General features: G+C 53.1%; 1 protein-coding gene across 8 annotated transcripts in view; it reads right to left on the bottom strand.

Moving 5' to 3' along the window:
- The window catches only part of DAB2IP (DAB2 interacting protein), a 156,715-nt gene that overhangs the window by 22,449 nt on the left and 110,581 nt on the right, over positions 1 to 23,685 (bottom strand). For 6 of the 8 annotated variants that reach the window (XM_066562628.1, XM_066562627.1, XM_066562630.1 and 3 more), the window contains exons 4-6: positions 15,456 to 15,609; positions 10,262 to 10,360; positions 7,581 to 8,135 (exon numbers count right to left, since the gene is read on the bottom strand). In XM_066562628.1, coding sequence (XP_066418725.1) covers positions 7,581 to 8,135; positions 10,262 to 10,360; positions 15,456 to 15,609 — 808 coding nt within the window. Of the gene's footprint in view, positions 1 to 7,580; positions 8,136 to 10,261; positions 10,361 to 15,455; positions 15,610 to 21,632; positions 21,640 to 21,997; positions 22,067 to 23,685 lie in introns of those variants that run through there. The other 2 variants (XM_066562634.1, XM_066562635.1) reach the window with 2 other exon arrangements.

The following is a 23,685-nucleotide window of genomic DNA, read 5'->3' as shown; positions in this document are numbered from 1 at the left end:
AAGCAAAGCCCATGGTGGGTGACCACGCACTGACATTGGTTCCACAGAGCTGCAGCTGCCCAGCCCTGACAGGTCCCACCTTTGTGAGCCACCCGAGGGACTGAAGGTGCTGCAGGTGGTCCTGTGTGAACACTGCCTCACCACCTGCCCAAACTTCCTCAGAGATGAGGAGAAATAAACCTCTGGAGAGCCTCAACTCTTGCACCCCAACAATGACTCATCCCAGACCCGCAGCTGCCTCTCCATCAGTGCTGCTCTTTGGCTGCTGTCGTGTCAGCCTCACATTCTGTGGGCAAAACCTCTTCTCCCTCTTAAACATGGCTGTGTTTGGTGTCCAACTGCACTGGCTGCAAACCAGGGCCATGCTCCAATGTCATGAGTTGTGCCCAGTTAATGGCTGAGACACAAGCCTTAGATATGCACTGAGATACTCAAATTTCCCATTTCCTCCCTATTCATGGAGATAAACAGCATTGATAGTGCCCATTTTGGGCACATTTTTGGTCTGGTGTGCACACAACCAAATCCATGGGAGGTGATAATCCCCTGTGCTGCAGAGCAATGGAAGGGGTGAGCAGGAGCAGCCCCTGACAACTGCCCCTGCATCAGTCTGGCCTCAACTGCAAATTCCAGAGGAAAATCAGCATTTTAGAGTGAGCTCCAGATCTGCTTCAGCCACAGCATTTACTGAGCAGGGGGTCAGGAGCTCCTGGGCATGCACTGATCTGAGTGTGCTGCAGCCAGGCCTGATGCAGGAGGAATGCCAGGCACATGCTAATGCTGACACCTGTTCTCTGCACTGCTCACGGACACAGCAGCTCTGCCCAGCCCCTGCTCCTTCTCGATGCACCAGGTGCTGAGGTGTCCCCACTCACCTGAGTGACAATGGGCAGAGGCCACTGCTACTGTGCAGATCACCCATGTTAAACATCTGACTGCCTCCCATGTAGGAGACAGAGAAATGATCACACACATTCATTCACTTCCACAACCAAGGGCACCTTCTTCAACTCCTTTCCATTAAAACAACATCACCTGCTCAGTAATAACCTTCCCTAAGAAATTCTTCACTTCCCCTGTGGGTCACAGCCCGTTCCTGGCAGGGGCAGCAGGAGCACCCCAGGCTGCCACACAGCGTCCCAGGTCCTGTTCTTGATGTCCCCAGGCACAGCAGAGCTGCCATGTCCAGCCTGTTCCAACCCACACTGGGGACAGGGGACATCAGATCCTACTCCCTGCCAGTGGCTGGATGGGAGCTCTGCACCAGATGCAACTTGCTCCGTTTCATTTTTCACACGGACATCTCTGCATTGAAAGTTTAATCAAGGTTCAACAAACAGCTTTCCCTGAACCCAGGAGGCCCAAATAATTTAATCCACAGACCCTCCATCACTGTGCTCCTGTCCCAGGCAAAGGCAAACCCTGGGGCAGGCAGGTAAACCCTGTGTAAGAGCACACGGGGAGGGGAGGAACATCCCTGCAGTACCCAAGGACCCACTGCTCCCACCTTCCACAACACTGTGCCTGGGACCAACACACTGCCTTGACCTTCCCCAAGACCCTCCAAAAAAGCCAGAGGAGGAGCTTTGGGCTAAAAAAAAACCCCAATTCCATTATTTCTTTAGCCAGAAGATGCCCTTCCTCAAATCCTGCTACGTCTGCAGCGCTCCAGCAGCTGCAGAGGCAAAAATCCCTCCTGGAAGCAAAGCACGTGCCTCCCTCTGCTATTTTCTCTCATTTTGCCCTTTTTATCAGCCAAGTTGGAATGAAACTTTAAACCCTGCTCAAATCCCGTTAGCTGCTATCTGGGTAACTCTATCACCTTTATCTTCCCGGGGCTCTCCCAGGGTACGTTTCAATTCCAAGCCACTGCTCAGGCTGACACAAGGTGCTGATTCTTAATTAGCAGCCGCTGACCTTGGCTTTGCTTGATTCTCTTTCCTGTCACTTTCCCAACATACTAATTATCTCAGGAACACTGAGTTTTACAGCGTCTCTTAGCCAAGTGTTTGCTTTTCCTCCTCTTGTCAGCTGAGCACTGGCTGCTGAGTCCTGCAAACCCAGGGCCAAGTGGGAGCCAGAGTTAATGTGAATTTGGGTGACTTGGGCTGATCTACAGAATTCACTAGAATATAAAACAAGGCAAGATTCCATGGCAGGACTCAACACAAAGCCAGAAAAGATCCCCTGGAAATCTCTGCTGCTGTTTTTATTCCCTATGGAGCATCTGCAGCTCAGCAGCTGGGAAAAGGACCCCTTGTCTCCAAAGTGGAAAGGAAAGCTGCTAAAGTCCCAGAGAATTCCATGATGGCACAGCAGCCAAAGCTGAGCAGTAACACTGCAGAATGTGGCCTTGCAACTGAGCAGGGAAGGAGGGGGGAGCCAGGACACCCAGCAGCATCCCAGGGGTCAGGATCCTCCCTGTCCCTGCAGGTCTGGGCTGCAGAGCCATCCAGCCGGGCTGCAGGAGCTGCCCTGGGATGTGCCAGGGGTCAAAATTGCCCCAGGCAGCATCCCTGGGTGAGTTCCTCTGCAGGGACTGCCCTGGGCAGCTCCAGGAGCCCTGGCAAGGGTCACTTCCCAGGACATCCTGGTGTCCCTGGCCCTGCCACTGGCCAGACCTTCACTTCCCCCCTCCATGGAAAAGCCACATCGGCTCTGGATCACACTTCTGCTATCTCTGCCCTAAGTACTCCAGCAGCCAGCACTCAGAAGACACAAATGGAATGCAAATACTTGTGGAATCCCTCCAGGGGCCTCACTCACCCACATACAAGGTCCTGAATAAAATGCAATAACTAAAGCCAATAAAACTCCCTGTTTCTGAGCAGCAGAGATCAGCAGGGGGTTGTTTTCAGTTAGGGCCCCTGGCAATGGAAGAAAATAAGATGCTTTATTTCATTACATCAGAGTCGAGAGGGGAAGGAAGAGGTCTACAGTCAAAATTAAGGGCTGTGGCAGTGTTCTTCAGGCTTGTTCCCATGCTTATTTTAAGGCTTTTTGCTTCAGACTGGACAGATCTGAACCTGTGCGACCCCAGTCGCTGCACATATGCTGATAAAGAAGAGCAATTCATAAATAAATAACTTCAGAGCATGACAGCACAAGGCTGCACTGGTCTCCACTTTGCACATAAAGCACCCTGTGCTATTCCAAGGCAGCTACTCCCTGGCAGGGCTGTGGTGGGAGCAGGAGCACTGCCAAGGGAGCCAACAAGGAACACAAGTCTTGTAGGACGTGTCCTCTCCAAACCCAGGAAGGATTCTGCACTTGGCCAGCCCAGCCTCTCTGGGATGTGTCCAGAGCTGGAGCACAGGGGGTGCCCAGAGCTGAGGAGCCCCATGGCCCTGCACTGCCCGGGGTGGTCACACAGCCCCTGGGCTGGAGCTGATCACTCCTGCTATTGGAACCGACTGATGGGCAGATTGACTTGGAAATAATAAGGTTCTCCAAATCACAAGCCTGATTAATAGGATTGACTTAACCTTAAGAGGATTGAATTGATAAAGGTAATAAGATTATTGCTTATTTCAAAGACTAGCTCAGAGTCCAGCTGGGCCCTTATGCAAAGGTGAAAACCACCAGTGGCCGGTAGGGCTGTAGGTTTCAGGTGCAGGAGCACTGGGACACACCCACAGGAGAGGGAACGGCGGCCCAGGAGGCTGAGGAGGAGGGACAGGAGAGCGGCAGAGGGGCAGCAGCTGGGTCCTGGACAGATGGGGTGAAACTGAGGAGCCCAGCCCCAAGTCCTCGACTCTTCCATCACACAGCTCCTCTGAGGATCTGCTCCAGACACTTCTCTGCCAGGAAACAGAGCAATGTTCCCTCCTTCGAACTCTGGAGCTCATCCCATGGCACTTTGGGCCTTTTCTAATTCTCCTTGGGCAAAGGTGAATGGCAATGTGAGGGTTAACTCCCAGCGATCTGTGTCCATCCCCTTGCTCAGGGAAATGAGCAAACCTGAGGGATACAACACCAACACACTGAGTGACCTCTCCTGTCCCTGCCTGAGCCCTGACCCGGCCCTGGCTCTGCCACTGGAACGTGGGGTTCCAGCAGATCCACACGGGGGGAGCAGCTACATCTGCTCAGCTGAGGCCCATCCTCGCAGCACAAACAAACAGGGACACATGTTTATTCCTCACTCCATTCCCAGTACCATAAATATTTATTTCCAGTGAGCAGCTGGTTAGTTAGAGCTTTGTCTAATGCTGGGTTTGATCTACCAGTGCTCTGGACAGGACAAGTTTTTTGTATATTTATGGTCATGAACTGAGCTCTGAGAGCTCTAAGACAGCCCTGAAACAAATCTAAGCATGGAAATATTCCGGAAGCATCAAAAGTCCTTTGGGAAGGATGCAGCCACCTACCCACAACCACATCACAGGGGCCACACCAAGCCCTGTAAGGCAGAACTGAGCACTCCTGGTAACTCCAACCCTGGCAGCAGAACTGCTTTATGACTTTGTGTCTTTTGTCTGTGGGTTGCAAAATACATGAATACCACTGGGCATCTCAACATCCTTACAGGGAACAAACACTGCATCAGTGCTCTCACCAGCAAGGTGAAAACAGGTAACAAGTGACTGAGCTGAGAGGCCACATCTCTGCTTCAACCACCAAATATCCCTCTTTCATATCCCTCTTTCAGCCTTTCTTGCCATAAGAGACAAGGGACATCTTGTGTGTGCCAAGAGCTGATAATGTCTGTCAGATTTTCCAGCGGGCTGGGGCAGCTCCCTCCCCCCTGAGTGGCTGCACTCAGAACCTTATCAAAACCTCTTCCCCTCCCCTCCACCCACTGCCCTGGCAGCTGCTCAGGGCTTTCCAGGTGTGCCCCGTGCACACCAACCCAGCGCTGCAGGGATGAAGTTCTGCCCTTTCCCACACAGAGATCAAGGGAAGCACGGACTTTGACTCCAGAGGGGACTCTCCTTTCATGCTCCACTTTTTAACCTATTGTGATACAGCTACAGCCCAGGAAGAAGCAGAGATTTAGGGAAAAAAAAAAATTCAGCTACAGCCCTTGTCCCTCTTCCACCTGCAGCCCCAGGTGTTCCTGTCCCCCCGGCAGGAGGGACTCTGGGTTCAGCAGCTCCAGGTAACCACACCTGGCTGGCAGGGTGTCCCTCGGTGGCCGTGGGTAGGGGTGGCCCTGCCTCTCCAGGGACACTGGGACCTGGCTGTGTCTGGCACGTGGCACCATCACCCCCCTCCCGTGGCACCTCTCCTGCCCCAGCTCCGGGCAGACACGGCCCCATCCCGGCCTCATTAAGGGATTACCCCGTATTTACAGCAAATCGCTGCAGGAAAACACGGCCCGAAACAGCCCAACAGCAATTAGCTGCTAACGAGTCTTCCAAGATAATCTACTGGACACTTGTGTCACAGTCCGGCCGTAATTGCTGCTTTAGCCCAGCTACAGCAGCCAAGAGCCACAAAACCCCTTTATCAGAGAAATCAATCAGTGGCTGCCGATGGCCACGGCCGCAGGGCAGGGGGGATTTTGCAGGGCTCACTGGGAAGGCTCCTGGTGATGCACAAGGATGAGGAACCCACCTCTAGCCCGGGCAAGCTTCTGAGAGTCACCAGGGGACCGAGGCCTGGAGAAGGGGGGGTCCCTGCCCTGCTGTCCCTCACTCAGGGGTCAGGGTGCTGGGGCAGCCAGGGGAGCTCTCCTGAGGGGTACTGGGGTGCACTCACATCCCCCAGGCAGGGCTTTCTTCTCTCATTCATTATTTTTCTACCTTTCTGCTGCTTTTCCCTCTCCCTGCTTGTCCAGCCCAGGATGCAGCACCTGGTTCCCATGCTCCAATAACTCCTGTTGCTCTGACAGCTTCCCAAACCCCGCGCTAATGCTGATGGCAGATGACAGGCAGCGAAAGCAGAAGCTCCATTTTAGGGGAAAAGTCATCAAGTCTGTTTACTGTTTGCTGTGTCCCCTGTATAAAGCCTCTGGGATCTCAAGCACTGATGCAGACACATGTCTGGAAACACACTTGCTCCCTCTGGAGCCTCTCCAGTACAGAGGCAGAGGAAAAAGGTTGGAGCAGTGACAACCACTCTCAGCCATGCCCACACATGATCCATGGTGATTAAGACTGGGATGACACTTGAAGCCTTTTGCACCAGAACCGTGTAAACTGTGGACAGGGTCTTGCATGGCCATGTTATTCACACAAAGCTCTGGCATTAGAGCTGCAGGAGCCACAGTGAGGGGCAGCAGAGCTCCTGGTGCCAGCACGAGGCAGGGCTGTGCCCAGGAACCATGGGCTGACAGCTCTGGAGCCCTGGACAAGGAGTGGGCAGAGACACCAAGCACAGCTCCTGTGGAGCCACAGCCTTACTCCCCACAGGTCCCTCCCTGCACTCCTGGGATCAGGAGGCTTTAGCAGGGCTATTTTCTCTGCTGCTGCAGCAGCAGGCCCCCAGCTCCCAATCCTCTCAGCGAGCTTTGCCTGCCTTGAACCAGATGAGGAAGCCAAGGCACTTCTCTGTCTGACAGATGGCAACTCACCCTAATCCACGAGCCCAGCCACGGGCCCGGCAGCAGCAGCAGCTGCCAAGGAAGCAGAGCCTTGTGACTGCCCCTCAGGTGAGGAGCTCACCACGTCTCCTCTGCACTGAGAAAGCTCTGGACATCTTGCCCTTCCCCAGCTCTCCCCTGCAGAGTGCAGGGAGATGGTGACACAAAACCAGCGATGCTTTAACTCCTGCAGCCCTGACATGGGCACTGCCCGCTGTGTCTGTGCCAGGCCACAGGGATGGAGGATGCTCTGCAGTGGGGTCACTCCCTGCCCTGTGTGCTGGGCATCCCAGCTCTGCCCACCCTGCCTGCTCCCTCATGGATCACAACCAGGAGTAACTCCCACTCTCTGCCTCCTCCTGGCCTACTTCTCCCCCAGACCTGGCAGTGCATTCCCAACCATGAAGGAAGCTCAAAGTGATCCACAAAGGCTGAACTTCCAACCATGTGCAAGTTGGTGGCATGAACCTCCAATGAGCACTGCCATGGGAGCACCCCTGGACCCCCTTCCAAAAGCAATAGGGTGGACCCTGAAGACCAAGAGCTGGTTCAGAGACAAGCATGCCTGCAGGCACTTTGGTCTGGAATTCTGGAGAGGCTGCTCCCTCCGTTCAGCTGCACTGTGCAGAGTGCTCAGCACAGAGGGAGCACCAGAACACCCAGCACACACAGGCTGCACAGCTCAGGCCAGCACTGCTTACATTCCATCCTGGAAAATTGCCTTCTTGCTTACTTTCACAACTGTGCCTGTTTATACAGAAAGAGCCTGGCCCCTGAGCCTCCAGAAGGAGAAGAGTGAAGCAAAGTGGCTCAGTTGGTGTCTCGTGGTCCCACCAACCTCTCTGCTAATTAAGCAACTTGTGCTGTGTGTGCTACCAACTGGTTTGCAATCAAAAGGAAAACAGAGCACATTAATGATGGCCCGAAGCCCAGCTGATGAGTTTTCCCAACCCAACCCCAGAGTCTGCTCTGACAGTGCCAGAGGGGACACCACAGGTGGCAGAGGGGACACCACAGGTGGCAGAGGGGACACCACAGGTGGCAGGGGTCCTACCTTGGCCTTGCCCGTGCTCTGCAGGATGTGCACCAGCGCTGACGCCATCTCCTCCTTGTTCTTGACGCTCAGCGAGGGCTCCAGCACCGAGCACAGCACCATGTAGTTGTTGGTGATGTACTCAGCAAACTCCTTGTACATCTCCATGGGGAGGATGCTCATGCTCTGGTAGCGGGATTTGATGCGGATCATGGGCCCTGGGGACTTGCCCTTGCCAGGGTTGGGGCTCACCACTGGGTACCATTTCTCCACAAACTGCCGGCCCGTCACCGAGCTCACCGGGATGTTCACCTGCCCAATGAAGTTGGTCTTGTCCTTCTTCTTCTTCTTGTCAGTCTCTTTGTATAAGTGCACAGTAATGTTTTTGAGCGATGGGAGGTTATTAAATTCAAAGTGCTCCCCCCAAAAGACATTATCAGTTTTCAATTTACACGTAGTTCGTGCATAAAGAACGTCATCCAGGCATAATTCACACAAGTACTTTTTCTTAGCTGGCAGGTCCTTGGCTTCAATAATCCATAACTTTAACATATTCTCTACCCTTCTGCTGTTGTCCTGTAAAAAAGAGGTGGAAAAAAAAAGGTCAATAAAAAACCTCACAAAGCCAAGAACAACAAAACTGGAGATATGAATTAATTATTTCGGATGTGCTAAATGAGCGGAGGCTTAATTACACTTTATTTTAAGGAAATACTGGCTCTCAAGAATCTGCATAATAACACTACTTATGTTAATTTTCCAAAATATCATCGTGCTCTCCATGTCTGTTGGTGCCAATTAATATAAGGAACAAGAAAGATAAAACCCCTCCAAATCATAAATGTACCATTTCCCATTCCCTGCCAAGAGGGCCTCTGAAGAATCTGAAAGAACCTCACTGGTCCTGAATGGTTTGTGCAAAGCAGAAGCTGTTACAGGTATTTCACAGCCTCCTCTTTTTTCAGCAGAGCTGCCTTACAGCAGCACTGAGTTCATGATATTTCCTGTAACACAGCAACACAAGGGGACCTGAATGCACACCCAGGGATCACCTCATCCACCAAAGGCAGGGAAAAACCTGCTTGTAAAACCTCACCATATTTTAGGGCAGAAGTCCAGAGCACCCAAGTTAAACACTGAGAGGAATCATGGGAGAGGGCATCCCATGGGAGAATCAAGACAATTCGGAGACAGAAATCTGCCTTGGATATCTTTTAAACAATACCAGAGCCAAGAATACCGTGGATCTTTCAGAGCTCCCTCGTGATGCTGACCTCATCCTGGAAGAACATCCAGGGGTATTTGCTGCAGGAGTGACTCCACAGATAAAGCACTGGCAGCTGCACCACTGCTGGGATTCTGCAAACCCTGTTTTGTTTGGAAACCCCTCACTGAAACAGCAGCCACGGCTTTCTCTGCTCAGCCCAGGAGTCTGGGCAGGAACATTTCTGCTGCAAGTCCACAATGGGGTACTGTAGGTTCAGGAAGTACACACAGGAACTGCACAAGAACACTGAATTCCTGACAGAAATTCAAGCTGGACACTGAGAGTGTATTGTCTGTGAACTCAAACAAAGATGGAAAGTCAGCCATCAGTTACTGCAGGTTTTGAGATGATGGAAACACTTCCAAATGGATTTCCACTCAACACTGCACCTTGAAGCCATAGTGACAGCCCAGCCCAGCTTGCATTCCCAGGAGTTCTCTCATGCTAAGTGTGACCACACAAACCTTACAGAGCCCTCTCAGGTCAGATCACCAGGAAAAGCCCTGGGAAAGTACTGGAGCAACTGAACTTCACTGGAGCAACATGCTGCCAGAGGCAGAAGGCCACTTCTCCCCTCCACTGCTCACACTCTGGTATTACAGGAAATCTTTTATTCTGACATTTGGCACTGTGCTGGGAACAACAAACCCTGAGACTGAGGGCCCCTTCAGAACCCAGCAGGCCTGGACTGAATTAGTGTGCACAGCCAGGAGTTCACAGGATCCCATCATTCCTGTCTTCTCTGACCAGCAGAAGAAGACTTGGTTGAACTCATCAGCTGTGGAATCCTGCATTAATCCTGACCAATATTTGCAGCCAACTCCAGCACAGCAGGGAAGAAACAGCTGTACATTTTATTTTAGGATGTACTTAGTCTTAGTGGGCCATAAAAATGCATATTGGGTGTCCCTGTGCTCTGGTGAAGAGAAGGATTTGTTCCTGTAAATCCCAGGGGAAGACTTTGCACCTCGACTGGCTGGAGAAGGGAAAGCTGCATTCCACTGTCACCTCTGGAAATGGACATCTGAGCTCCCCCATGACTAAAGCAGGAGCTGTGTCAGGAGCTGACACGTGAACTCCTCAGGCTGTTCAGCCTGGTGCCTTTGCTGGCAGCTACCTGACATCTGTCCCAAGGCTTCTGGAGGTGACAGCCCCATGGAAGTGGCAAGGACCATCAGTAACAGCAGCACTGAGGATTCATCTGATCAATTCTTAGCAAGAGCTGAAGCAGCATGTGCTGAGAAGAGAGGGGAAGGAATAATTGGTGCTTGTCTGTAAATATAATTGTGGAAGAAAGCAATATGGAAAAAGGCTGACCCCGAGCTCCACTTACTCACTCCAATGACAATACATCCCCTGCTGCTCCCTGCACTGGGCTATAGGATGTAATAACTGGGGACTGAACTAGAGCAGAGGCAGCTCCTCCCGGCCCTACCTTGTTGGGGTGCACGGCACGCCGCAGGTTCTCCATCCATTTATCTCGCTCTGCTGCCGAACGACACGAGAAGCATTTACTTCCTGATGAAGTCGTCACCTACAGGGAAAGGAACAGGATTATGTCCTGACCAGCACACTGCAGAGTGTGGCTGGGGAGAGAGGGGGGCTTAGGGAAGATGCTACTGGATTTTATTTATTTTTTTTTTAAGTGAACAGCTTTACCCAAGCATGAAGCAACAGCCCCTAAGGCTGGTGGAAAAACAGGACAACTCTGTATGTCACAGAAATAATCATAGAAGCAAACTCCAATTACTTCTCCCCTTCCACACCAGAAAACACTAGATAATGGGCCCCATGCATGTGATGCTTTAAACCACCAAGTTCCACAACTGAGGGAATGCAAATCCTCAGATGAACTAAAGATAAATTGGAACTCTGAGTGGTTACTTGGCATTCCTCCAGGCTCAGCCCAAAGCCTGTGACAGTAACAACCCATTCCTTGTTCCCAGCAGAACACTGCCTCAAAAAGCCTGCTTTCCCACCTTCCCCCTTGGTGTCCTGTGGCTCCTGGAGCCCTTGCTGTGAAGACCATGGGGACAGGTGTGTCCAGCCCCTCCTGGCCATGGCCCAGCTGGGGCACTCAGAGCTCACAGCACCCATCCCCAGCTGGGGAGAACAAGGGGGCCCTCCCAACCTGGACATGGCTGGAAGTGCTGCTGAGCCCTCCTCTCACCTCTCATGCTTCCAGGTCAAGGGATTTTCTGCAGTATTTCTGTGACTTTCTCTGGCCATTGGGAGTTCATAGCCAGGGTTTGAGAAACACACTCACAGCAGTGACATTTCCAGTGGTGCAAGTGCCCCTTATTCCTCATCACACTCCTGCTATCCCAAGGAAAGCCAATCCTGCTGAGCCCATGGAAGCACCACTGTCTGGCAGCCCAGAATGACAGGCACCAAATTTCCTTCCTATGCCCCCATGTCAAACTTCCTTGGCATCAAAGCCAACAGCTCCCTGCACCTGCTCCTCACACACAGATATTCCCCAAGCTGCCACCTCCTCCACTCATGCTGGTCCTGGCCACCAGGAACGTGGCTCCAGCTCTCTGCCCTTTGCATTTCTTTTGCCCAGCAATATTCACCATGTACAGCTCTGCTGGGAGGCTGAATGGACCTGGCTGGTACTTTAAATAACTCCCCTCTGAGCTTCATTTCCGCCAGTCTCAACCTGCAGAGTTATTTGTGAGTGCTTTATCATCTCCCAGTGTTTGTGTTTACACACTGTGCACTGGGTTATCAGCTTCTGGGAGACACAATCTCCTTTAATTTCATGTATCTCCCAGAAGCCCAACCTGTTCTTACAGCAGAGCTGGCACTTGCTAAGATTTGTCATTAGCAAACCTCCATGATAAGTTGAGCACATCCCTTCCTTTGAACACAGAGCAGGGCAGAATGAGGAGAGGCTGTTCTGTCTTTACACAAAAACGCAAAGAATCTTCCAACCCTTGGTATTCCAGAGGCTTTCTCCTTCCTTTTCAGAGAGGAATTCTTCCAGTCCTTGCACCCTTTTATATTCTGCCTGTAAAATACATTCAGCTGAGCACTCCAGCTCTCCTGGAGTTCCAAGAACAGACTCCATACCAGCAGGCCCAGCAGTGTCACCTTTCCAGCCTCCTTTCACACTCCAGAGCATTTCCAGCTTATCCAGAATCTCCCATGACAAACCCCCCTGCCCCATCTCCTCTCCACTGCTGCTGATGCTCCTTTCACCTCCATCCTTGAGCCTTCCCAACAGAGCTCTGCTGGCACACAGGACTGTCACTGTGTTTTCTTGCCACACTTAGGTAAACACATGCATTATCATGGCCAAATTCCTTATTCTATTTTAAATCAATTATAAATTAATCTTTCAAAACCTAAAAAAACTGTAACTGTCATACTGAAGTGAGAGAAGAGGAAAATTGTGTGTCAGATACGAAATGTGTCTTGGTCTGATGGGAGCTGAAGATCACATCTACCATGTGTGACCAAAAATCTAATTTCCCCCAGATTTGTAATCAGATCCCAGCTTTGAGTTCTGACTTAAATATCATATGGCATTAATGATCTTTATGAGATATTAATTAACTTTATAAAGAGAGTATTCTGGTCTCATCAAGATTTTGGATATACTGGAATGCTGTTAATGTACAGGACAAACTCAATTAATAAAACTCATTAGTTCCTGAAATGTTACTTTTCCTATTCATTATCCCCAGTCCTTGGATGGACAATCTGTCCAGATAAAATCTTGTCTTTTCAAGACAATCCTGAGGTACAGGGTGGCTTCACTTGAGGGGCCATGCATGGAGTACCAGGGGATGCTAACTGAGCACTGAGGGTGCTTCACTCCTGTCCAGGGGATTTTCCAAGGCTCACTCAGGGCTCAGCTGCACCCCTGGCCCTGCAGCTGCTCCAGGCATGAAGGGCCACACGAGCAATGGCCAACGTTTGCACAGCTGGATCCAATTTGCTGCTGCTAAATTTAGCTCCACTAAATTCTCCCTTGCTGAGCAAGGCCAGGATGAGGCAACAAGCTCAGCTGTATTGGAGCAATCAGAGTTTGTCTTTCACTCAGCTGTGTCCTGGGACGGTTCATGCACGACTGTGCAAGGGGACAAGGCTTTGGTCTGCCAAGACCTAAGAGAGCCCCTCAGCCCTAATGGCCCTGCCTGGCCCAGGGCCTCCAAAATCCAGGGCCAGGAACAGGCTCTGGGAGCCTGGGCTCTGAGCCTCTGCTCCTGGCTGAGATGCCCAGTGTATATTTAGCACACGCAGCACGTGCAGTGGCACGGGATGATTTGCTGACTGAGGAGTCTTGCAAGGAGAAAGAAGATGATGCTGAGTAATTTAAAAAAAAAAATCAATGAAGGAAACAAGTAAATACCGACTGCCAAGTACTCAGCAAGTGAGAAAAAAGCAAGTTTCACAAAACTAAGTAAGCAGAAAAAGCCAAATGCAGCCTGTGGAAAAGCCCTGCCCTGGTACTGATTGTGCTCCCTGGCAGAGCTGAGGGGAGCAGGGCTGAGCATGTCTGAATGCAGGGTGGTGGGGACAGAAGGGAGGAACAATTCCCTGCACCTTCATCCACCAGCTGCCTCCCAAGGAGCCACTTGGTTGTTTTCCACTGCAGATGGCTCTGGCACCTCTCGCTTTTGTCTCCGTCTGGGTGTGCTGCCAGTTCCTCTCCAAGCTGCTCTGCTCCATCTGCAGCCGTGTCAGATCCTCCTGGCCCGGTCCCCGGGGGAGGAGCTGTGTCAGGTGAGCACTGATGGCCCCAGGCCAGCTGGGGATGGAACAGCTCCGGGCACTGTCCCTGCCTGGCCACCAGAAGGTGAAGGATTGAGCAAGGCTGGCAGTGCCCAGCAGGAGCCTCAGTGCCCAGCTGGGGACACCAGCCCTGCCTGGCCCCAGCACTTCTCCCGAGGGAGCAGCTCCACAACAGCCTCAAGGGGCAGGGATGAGGCACCACCACCAACTGCAGCACCTTCCCCACCCACTGCACAGAAAACACCTCAGCTCCCCTCATCCCTGATCCTTCTCACCTGGCATTTCTTGGCCAGGGCTGCTTCTCCAGGACATCCCCTGAGCTCCCGGTGTCCCTCAGTGGTACCCCAGAGCTGTGGGCTGTAGTCACTGCCTGGCCCCCAGCTGGGACCCCAGACTGCAAACTCACTCCAGTGCTGACCTCACTGCCACTTCCAGAGGCTCTCAGGAGCCACCAGACCAGGGCATTGACACAAAGTGCCATTTAGCTCTCACCTCGGTGCCTCCTGCTGGAGCTTGCTGGTGAGCAGCCACCAGTGACAAATCAATGTCCCTGTTGTTTCCTGGCATTCTTCCTCTCCTCTGCAGGGTTTGCAGAACAGCAATTAACACGTTCTTTTTTTACAGTGTGACTTCTCTTTATCCAACTCATTTAACCCCAAAATTTTCTTCCTCCTTCCAAGTGCTTGGCTTGTATAACTTTCCTCTCACTCAACTTTCTACAAGTTCTGTTCATATCCCTTCCTCTCCTCTTGTGGGCTGAACAGAATTGGTAAACAACTCTTATATTATGGATGTCACATCTATTTTCCATCTAGCTTCATTTTATCTTTCTTGAGTGGAATGTAATAGAGGACACATAATTTACAAAACTGTTCCCCTCCTGACCCATTGCACTTGCTCAATTCCACAAAGAATGAACAGCAATGCAAAATTTATACTTCAGCCAACAGAGTTTATGTTTGAGGCTATTCTTTTGTAAGACTGTTTTCATGTTATATTTTAAGAAATAGATCTTTTAACTCACTCATTTCAAAATGTGCTGATTTCAGTAAAGAAAAATGTCTTTATCTTTCCAGTCTGATTCCTCTGAACACTGGCATGTATTCTCATCCAGCACTGCCCATCCAAGGACAGCCTGCAGCCCCATCACCCCTACAGCACAATCCAAATACAGCTACACCATTTATCTGCTTCTCTGTGTCCAAGCACAAACAGGTGTTACCTGCTCTTCACAGGAACACAAATATCCAGTGCCTTATTACTGTAAGAAAACCATTTCCCAGTTCTGTACCCAGCCACTGCCATAAGCAATAATACTTTGCCATCCACAATTCAGGACAAATGATTCCCAAGATATCCTGTACTGAATTATCCAGCTACAGCCTGGGTTGTACGTGTCCTCCTCCCTCCTGCTAGCACAGACCTTACCACATGCCATAACAGATGTCAAAGGAATCTGAAATGCTCACAGATTTTTCTATTTACCCAAACAAGGGAAGCTTCAGTTTTCTAGACAAAGTCCTCCACACTCCCACTGACAGCAGCAGGCTGGCTCTGTGACCACATGCAATGTCTCTGGGAACCCTGAGTAGGGATTAGCACTTCCCAGTATCTGTATGAACATAAACTGTAGGGGCATAAACAAATTCATGCTCTGCTGATACACAGCCCTAAGCAGTGCAGCACCTGTGCCAGCAACTCTGCTTTACAAGGAGCTCATTGCTCTGATTGTGTGGATATGATCCTCCTTGGAAAGATGGGAGCAATTTTCTGCCTATGAAATGGTCTCTGTGCAGCAATTCTGAGCAGCAATGTTTGGAAACAGCCAGGCCCCAGATGCCAGCCCACACCTGGCTCCCCAGAACAGCCCCAGCACGGCTCCTTACCTCAAAGCAGTAGTCCTGTCCCAGGATGCTACTGTGGACTGGCTTGATGACCACCTCCTCCTCCATGCTGAGATCCAGAGCCTCAACAGCACTACTGGGACTGAGCAGGGACTCGTGGGAGCGCGACTCCTTCAGCCTCGGCATTAGATGGGATCTGGAGGAACACAGAACAGCGTCAGAGGATGCTCTCCTTCCCAGAGAACCCTGCCAGCAACATCTGCTAGCAACAACTGCACAATATTCCTGGGAATGTTCTGCCATGAAATAACCGAGGGCCCTGAAGAACAAGGCTTGTTACACTGTCCCATTTGTAATTTCTGCTCTAAAGGTTCTGTAACAGGCAGTATGAGCAGTAAAACAATTTTTCCCAACTCCAATGCAGTCAGGAGTCAATTCTTTAGAGGTTTGCACACTGTGGGGTCTCTGAACAACTGAATCAAACTCTGAATAGCCACCACACCTGCTGAGGGAGCCTTCCCAGGTGTGGGGTGCTCCTAAAGGAGCCTTCCCAGGTGTGGGGTGCAGCAGTGGGGATGCATTGGAGGCCAGCTGCACCACCAGGTCTACAGCTCAGGTGCTGAGCTCTGGTGGTGCCAGAACCTCACCAGAACAGCCACATCTGGACGTGCACTCTGTCACCAACAACCCTTGGGCTTGTGAGCTCTCTCTGATTGTCACACACACCCCTGGGATGGGGACAGTGTGGAAAATGAGGCTGTGATAGCCCTATGGATTGATCTAAATGCTCTGGAGTCCCACTGGCAGCATTTAGCAGCGGGGAGCCCACAGACAGTGAGCAGAGCACCATTTTTGAGACAGCCAATACAATCAATGGTGCTGTAACTCTTAAAGCAAAACCAGAGAGCTCAAGGGGAAGAAAAAAAAAAGATGGTTAAGTACTCCCAGGGAAAACACAGCAAACCCATGAAGTGGCAAGGGAAAAAATAACTTGGGTGCAAAGGGAGCAGCTGCCTTCTCTATAGCCTGCACCACATCAGATGTTCCTAGGCCAGAGCTCTGATCCTGGTAACTCTGACCTTTAAAACCTCTGGCAAGCACTTGGGGGCTCCCAAAGAGACCAAATGTCCCTGCCACAAAGGGGCTGTGACGCCTTCTCCAAAGGCATGGAAGGACAGCAAGAAGGGGAGTTTGTGATATTCTCAGCATGGTCTTTCATGAGTCAAACAACAACGCTCCCAGTATGCTCCCAGCTTGCTCTGGTGTGTGCGCTGGGTTCTGTTGTTCTCCAGAATGAAGCTGACCAAAACAGAGAGAAATGTCAACAGTGCATGCAAAATTCATCGCTTGCAGTGAATCACACACCAGGCTGGATGCAGAAAACAGCCCAAGGAGATCCTCAGATGAACAGCAGCAGCAGATAAACAGGTGCTTCTCTAGATTTGCCATTAAGATTCAGGCCATGCACAAGCCCCAGGTGATAATGGAACTGCCTGTGGCTGTTCCCTGCCTGAGCTGCTCCATGGACAGCTCTGAGTGCCAGGGCCACCTCCTCCCCAGGGACACCAGCCTGGGGACACGCTGCCCGAGGGCTCTGGGACACCCGGGGTGCTCCCTGCACCTGCCAGGGCACCAGCCAGGACAGCTGTGGTGACACCACTGAAACATCTGCACAGCAGCCACCAGCACAGCCTTTCTGAGGGGACAGCCTGCAGCCCCCCGTGCTGAAAGCCCTGCTGGGGTCGGCCCAGTCCTGGGCTGCATCAGAAGCCCTAAGGCTCCCCATGCCATTAGCCATTCTCTCAGCTGCCCACTCACCCCACAGCTCTGTGGTGAGTAAATTGATCTTTAGGAACCCAGCACAGTCATTTCCCAGTACTTTGTGGCAATTTTACACTACCTTCAGAGAAAAGGGTCCCTACCCTTTTCCTCTGAATGATACTGTAAATGAACTCTAATACAGGCAGACAGATCAAGTTACCTCTGGATGCTGAGTGCAGAACTAATATCTAGGAGCTCAAGAACTGACAGTACAGACTTCTCACCCAGCCCAGATAAGCCCAGAAAAGCCCAGAATCAAGGCATTTCTGGTAAATCTTATTTCCATATTTTACAGATGAAATTAGAAAAGGTAAATAACCAAGTTGAGACTTGCATTCTTGTGTACACAAATATAAATACTGACAAAATAAACCACAACTCAGTACATCACTGAGTTGCATCGCCTCATGCTGGCCTAAGAATTTTTGTAAAAAATGAAAACAAAATAAGTCTACTTTTCATTTAAAATGACTGCAGCTGGATGGCCCCGGGTGGGAGTGCAGATGTGCTGTTTGAAGGATTAGCAAGGGGGAGTTTCTCAGGACACACTATGCTCCCACCAGATTCAGCAAATGTGTGTTTATATCCCTCCACACTCTGCCAAATGCCTCTGGGAATCCTAAAATGAAGGGGACTTTTTCAGGGAGTTATTTGTCAGGTCCTCTCCTCAGCAGGACCTGCTCCCACGATGTCAGTCCCCCCCCGGCCGCTGGGATCCAGCCCAGGTCAGCAGCAGACACATTTCTCACCAGATGCTGCTCTGTGCAGGGGAGTGCTGCAGGTCTCCAACCAGCCCTAAAACCCAGCATCTGTCTGTGTACCAAGGGCTAAGTGGGGAGATGTCATTAATTAGAGCTGTGGCAATCTCAGCAGCAGGGATGAGGATCTCTCTGCCAGAGCAGTCCTGGCAGGGCAGGACGAGCAGAGCCCCCCTCCCAGGGCTCTGTCCCATCTCTGTTCCACCCCTGCCTTCCAAGGGCACATGGTCCTTTCACTTTAATCCCTGTTCCAGGGCAGAGAGCACTTGTGTCCCTCGGTGACATGGCACTGTGGCAGGAGCCCGTTTACTGGAGAACATTTGCCAGTCAACATTTGCCAGTCCCCATCGCTGCTCCCACAGACTTCCCCTGGTACCAGCAGTAGAGAAAGGCCACAGGCTGCTCTCCTGAGCCTGAGAGCAGCACCCACAGCGACAGGGACACCTGAGTCCTGCAGACCTGTGCTGGCCATCAGCCCCCCCAAACAGGCCAACACACCTGAACACCATCTGCTGACAGTGAACACACCTCCAGGGGACAGAGGGACCTTGCTCACATCCATCCCCCTACCACCCCTGTGCAGATGCTGCCTGTGGGGCTGTCCTATCTCCTGCTCCAGTAACTCGCTGTGTACTCCAGGTCCTGTCCTGGTTTACGTCAGCTGATCCAATTCCAATCCTACACCTTTGTTTTAATAGCTGGGAACGGCCAGCTGCCCAGAGCCATCTCACAACAGGAACCCTCTTTCCAAACAGCACATTCAGTTCTTTTTGCCAAGGGCCTTTTTTAAATCCCTTTTTACTTGCCTAAAGTTCAGTTGAAATGAAGGGGGGAGGAAAAAAATCTCATAAAAGACCACATTAGTTCTAAAGAGAAATAACATTAGTGCTACCGGCACTGACCTGGCGAGTCCTGCGGAGCAGCACCAGTCTCTGGTTATTAAAGAAAGAGCTCTGCTGCCCGAGAGCAACCAGAGAGGATTGTTGTGCTAAATAATAAAAGTCATAAAACATTACCATGTGAAGGGATGTATCCCCTCTGCCTGTGCCCTCCACAGCCACTTGAGTGTCACCAAATCCAACCAGGACCACACGGACTGCAGGGAAGACTCGTGAAAACAAGGATGGAGAGGTAATCCATCCTCTCCTCACCCAACTCCAGGGCTGGGTTTTGAGCAATGGAGGCAGCAAACAGTGCTGCAAAGAGGCAACTCTGTCAGTCCTCATTTCAGAGCCTCACCTGCCTGAAACCACCCGGCTGCTGCTCCTGTGGTTTTATGATGAAAACGTTCCTGATTATTTCTGAGAGACAGAAACAAACAGAGAACCTGGTGGGTGGCTGCACAGGGATGGAGCAGACACAAAACACTGAAGCAAAGAGGGGGAAAAATGAAGAACCTTTCTTAAATCTCCTACTGTTCTGCTCTGAGAACATGAGCAGATTGGGGAATTCTGAAGGAAGTCCAGGCCCTCAGCTGAAGAAGCCCCATTGGCACCAGCTGCAGAGCTGGCAGTGCATGCTTCCCCATGTCAGAAGGATTTGATCTCCCAAATTATGTTTGACTCTGTGGCACTTCTCCTGGCCAGGGAAGATTCTCTGAGTGCAGCTTTTGGAGGCTGACAGTTCTTTTGTGTGCCCAGCTGGGTGCAGGTTCTCTAGGGCAGCCCTGGTCCCCTCCCCTGCACTTGCCCGCTGCAGGGGTCCCAAGCACAGCAGAACAGATCCACACCCAGCACAGACAGAATCTAAATCTGTCTCCAGCCCGGGGATTAGGGGTTTGTTATGACTGAGAACAAAGTGCACAACTCCAGTAAATTGATTTGCAACATCAGATGGGAGAAGGATTTTAGCAGTCGCAGATGGGAGTAAATCACCCGCCATGCCCTGCCCTGTGCCACGGCCTCTCTGCTGCCGGCTCACTCCGGGGCTACGCTCTGCAGGGCCCCCGCTGCTCTCCTCTGCTTCCCACTCTCCTGCACAGCAGCTCTGCTCTCCCCAGGGCTCAGCAGCGCCTGTGCGACCGCCCCGCCGGGGCCAGCTTCCCACTGACCTCCCACCACCGCTGGGCGTTCTCATCCCTTCCTCCCCTGCGCCTCATCCTGCTTCAATGTACCAAATAAATATGAAAGCGCTGTTATGGGAATAACCAGCACCAATAGCACACAAGAGAACTCGCAGGCTTCCAGAAGATGAAGAATGTTATGTTTTCCTGCAGAAGAGGACGTGGGGATGAAGTCTCAGCATGCAGCAGCACACCCTTCTCCATGTTCTGCTGCCCTGAACTTTCTCCTGCCGTTCCCAGAACCCCAGCTGCTGATCTCGGCCTGGGAAACTCTGCTCAGCATACTCAGGATGGGAACCTGGCGTTACAGGTTGCCCTCACTAGTGCAACACCTTCCCTGAGCAACACAAAGGACATGTAATTAAACTTATTAATGCCTGCCCTTGTTTTCAGACTGTTCTCAGTTTCAACTGGCAGCAGGATTAATTACATTCAGAAGGACTCTGTCAGCTCGTACCAGATTCCAAACGTTGTTTTTGCCAGAGCAAACCTGAAGGGTGATTTTAACCTGTGACATTCACCTGAGCATGGATATTTGTTTAACAACGTGCCACTGCAAAGTTTGTCGGGGCAGCCTGCAAGCCCAGCACAGGACACCAATGGCATTTGTGATGTGCAAGAGGAGAGGGCATCGGGAGGAAAAGGGCATCAGAAGCAGGATGCAAAAGGTGACCTGAATTTCAATCATCAAAAATATTTCCAAGGAGCCTCTTTCCCATAAGCAGAATGACATCAACATGACACTTTCAACAGAAATCAATGCTTATATTAAAAAACACTTTTACCACATCAGCCTAAACCAGCCAAAATAGTGCCAGATCTGGGGACATCAGATGTAACCAGCAGTGACAGATCCACCACTCCAATCTGGAGCCCGAGTCACAGCACAGCCCCGGAACAAGTCATTTCCACAGCCTCTGGAGCGAGCAGGGACCGCAGGGCCCTAACAAACACCGGGGGCACGTCCATGGCAGCAGAAGCAAAACCGGGACGCAGGGACCGAGCCGGAGCCCCCTGCTCCCTGCCAGCACCCACGGCAGAACCCCGGAGTGCTGCCAGCTGCACCCCACAATCACCACCTTCCACGGGGGGAGCAGGGCGGGGATAAGGGGCTTGATTTTTATCACCTAAATTTTGCGTAACGTCAGTCTGGAGGCGGAATCTGGACAAGGCGGCAAAGGCGAGGCAGGATGTGTCCTCCTGGACCAAGCAGACGGAAATGGAGCCGCAAGGCCCATCTCCAGAGCGCGGCTGCCGAGCCCGGGCGCGGATGATGAAACGCCGCCCAGGATGGAAACAAACCGCGAACGCGGGGAACGAGGGACGGAGCGCGGCCGCACATCCCCGGGCCGGGCCGGGAGCGGCTGTCAGCGCCGGTCCCTCCAGCGCGGCGGCCTCCGCGCCCCGGCCCCGCTCCGCTGCCGCCGCCCCCGGCCCGCCCCGGCCCCGGCCCGCCCGGCCCCGCCGCGGCCGCTCCGCTCCGGGCGCGGTGCGGGAGCCGCCGGTCGGGGCGCGGGGCCGGGCGCGGAGTTGGCGCTGCCCGCGCAGCCCGGGCACGGCCGCCAGCCCCGCACTCACCCGCAGGGCCCGGCCCCCGCCGCGCCGCCGCCGCCGCCGCGCCGCCGCCCCGCTCGGGCTGGGCCATGCCGCGCTCCCGCCGCCGCCACCGCGGGCGGGGACCCCCGGCCCCGCCGCCCCCGGCCCCGCCGCCCCCGGCCCCCGCCCCGGGCCGGCCCCGCCGCCGCTCCGCCCCGCCGCGGCCCATTGGCTGCGCTGTAGCTGGGCAGAGCGCCCCGGGCCCGCCGCCCCCGGAGCGCGGGCTCACCATGGGGGGCAGCGGGTGCGTTTCCCTCTCCGCCGCGGCCCGGAGCACCGAGCACCCCCTCGGCTCCCGCTGCCGCCGCCCAGCAGCGCCCGTGCCCCGCGGTCCCCGAGCCGCTCACCCTTCGCCTCATGCCGCCTCTCCCGCCCGTCGCCCTCATTCTGTTGTGATAAACTGGGGTGCAGCGCAGCTCTTCGGGAGCCCGAGTCGTGCGGCGGCTGCCGCCGGCCCCGCCGCGTCCCCCGGCCCGGCACCGGGAGGGGAGGGACGGCGCCGCCCGCCTGTCCCTGCCCTCGGCCGCGCACCGCATTCCTTTCCCGTTTGGGAGAGCCGAGTCACTGACCTTTGCAGCAGCGCGATCCACAGCAGGGAGTAGCGCCTGCAGCAGCAGCCGGCGGCCCCTGCGTGAGCCATGGTCCGCACCCCACACGGAGCGCGCCCGCATCGGCGCCGAGTTCACCGGGGCGCTCCGGGCCGGGCTCCCAGGCGGGGGCCGGGGGCGCGGGGCTCAGGCCCGGGCGGCCTCACGGAACGCGGGGCCCGGGGCAGCAGGTGAGCGGCAAAGGAGATGTGAGGCAGCGGAGAGGAGACGGAAAGGCTGCGCGGCATGGTCCCACTGTCCCGACTGCCACCATCCTCAGCCAGCCCACGCCGACACGTTCCCAGAGCCAGACTGCTGCTGTCATCCTGGCGTATTCAAATGCCTCCATTACTCATCAAGAACAAAGTAGGACTATCTAGTAAATGAAAAACCACCACATGGCACTGTCCTCTGCCTCTTATTGATGGCTGCTTCCTCTTCCACTTTTCAAAGGCTACTGTCCATGTCTGCAGCAAAGCACAAATCCTGCAGCTCATGCAAGGCAGCTCCGGATCAGCAGAGAAAGCCGACACCTGGGCTGCAAACGCTCGTCAGCTTTGGAGGGGCAAACACCAACAGCGATAAACATCCCCAGGTGACAGGAATAGTCGAGGTTCCTCCGGAGCACAGGAGAAGGAAGCAGGTCTCAGGATAGGAGGTCACAGGAGCAGGTCCTGCCCGAGGCAGCAGGCACAAGTCTCGCCTCCTCCTGGGACACACAAGCCGGATTCCCAGACAGACCATTCCTCCAGCCAGCGCCACCGTGCACGGCACTGACAAACCAGTCAAAATTCGCAGGTTCTCTGCCCAGCTCCAACACTAACTCTCTGCACAGCCTCCCCTACGTGCCTCTCCTCCTCAGCCAGAGGTGGCCATAACCCTCTCACTGCCAAAGCATCCAGAAAACATGAAGCAGCATTATTACTGGGCTTGGCTAACAAGGAGTGCGGTCACCTAAGGCCAGTGGGGTCCCTTCTTCCTTCCAGAGCAAACTGGTCCCCAGTGTGTGCCAGGGACAATGGCACCAGCTCATCAGCCACGCTGGCAGGACAACACCCCAGTCTCTGCCTGTCCCACCTTCCCTCCTTAGTGGAGGACATGCAGACCCCCTTTCCCTTGAAGTCTGCAAACAGCGCTCTGGATTTAGCACATTTTGCCTCATTTTTGCCTCCCTCATTCCCCCCACCAGAAGTTTGAAGTTTTCTCACCGTTTGCTGGCAGATGCCATGCAGAGAGACAAGCTCGCTGTCCTTGATCTGCTTTTCAGGGCTTCTATAAAGTAGGGCACCAGCATCAACCCAGCCTCAGGTTTTTGACACATTGCTGGAGTAGCCAAAAATAATAACAGGCAGCTTCAGTCAATCTTCTCCTTCTCAAACCTGCAGCAGCAGCAGCACGGGGGTCCTTTGTGTGGCAGAGCAGAACTACAGTGCCCAGCAGGCTGTGCT

Source organism: Molothrus aeneus, chromosome 19 (genome assembly GCF_037042795.1).
Source record: "Molothrus aeneus isolate 106 chromosome 19, BPBGC_Maene_1.0, whole genome shotgun sequence".
NCBI lineage: Eukaryota > Metazoa > Chordata > Aves > Passeriformes > Icteridae > Molothrus > Molothrus aeneus.
This window is presented reverse-complemented; position numbering and strand designations above follow the sequence as displayed.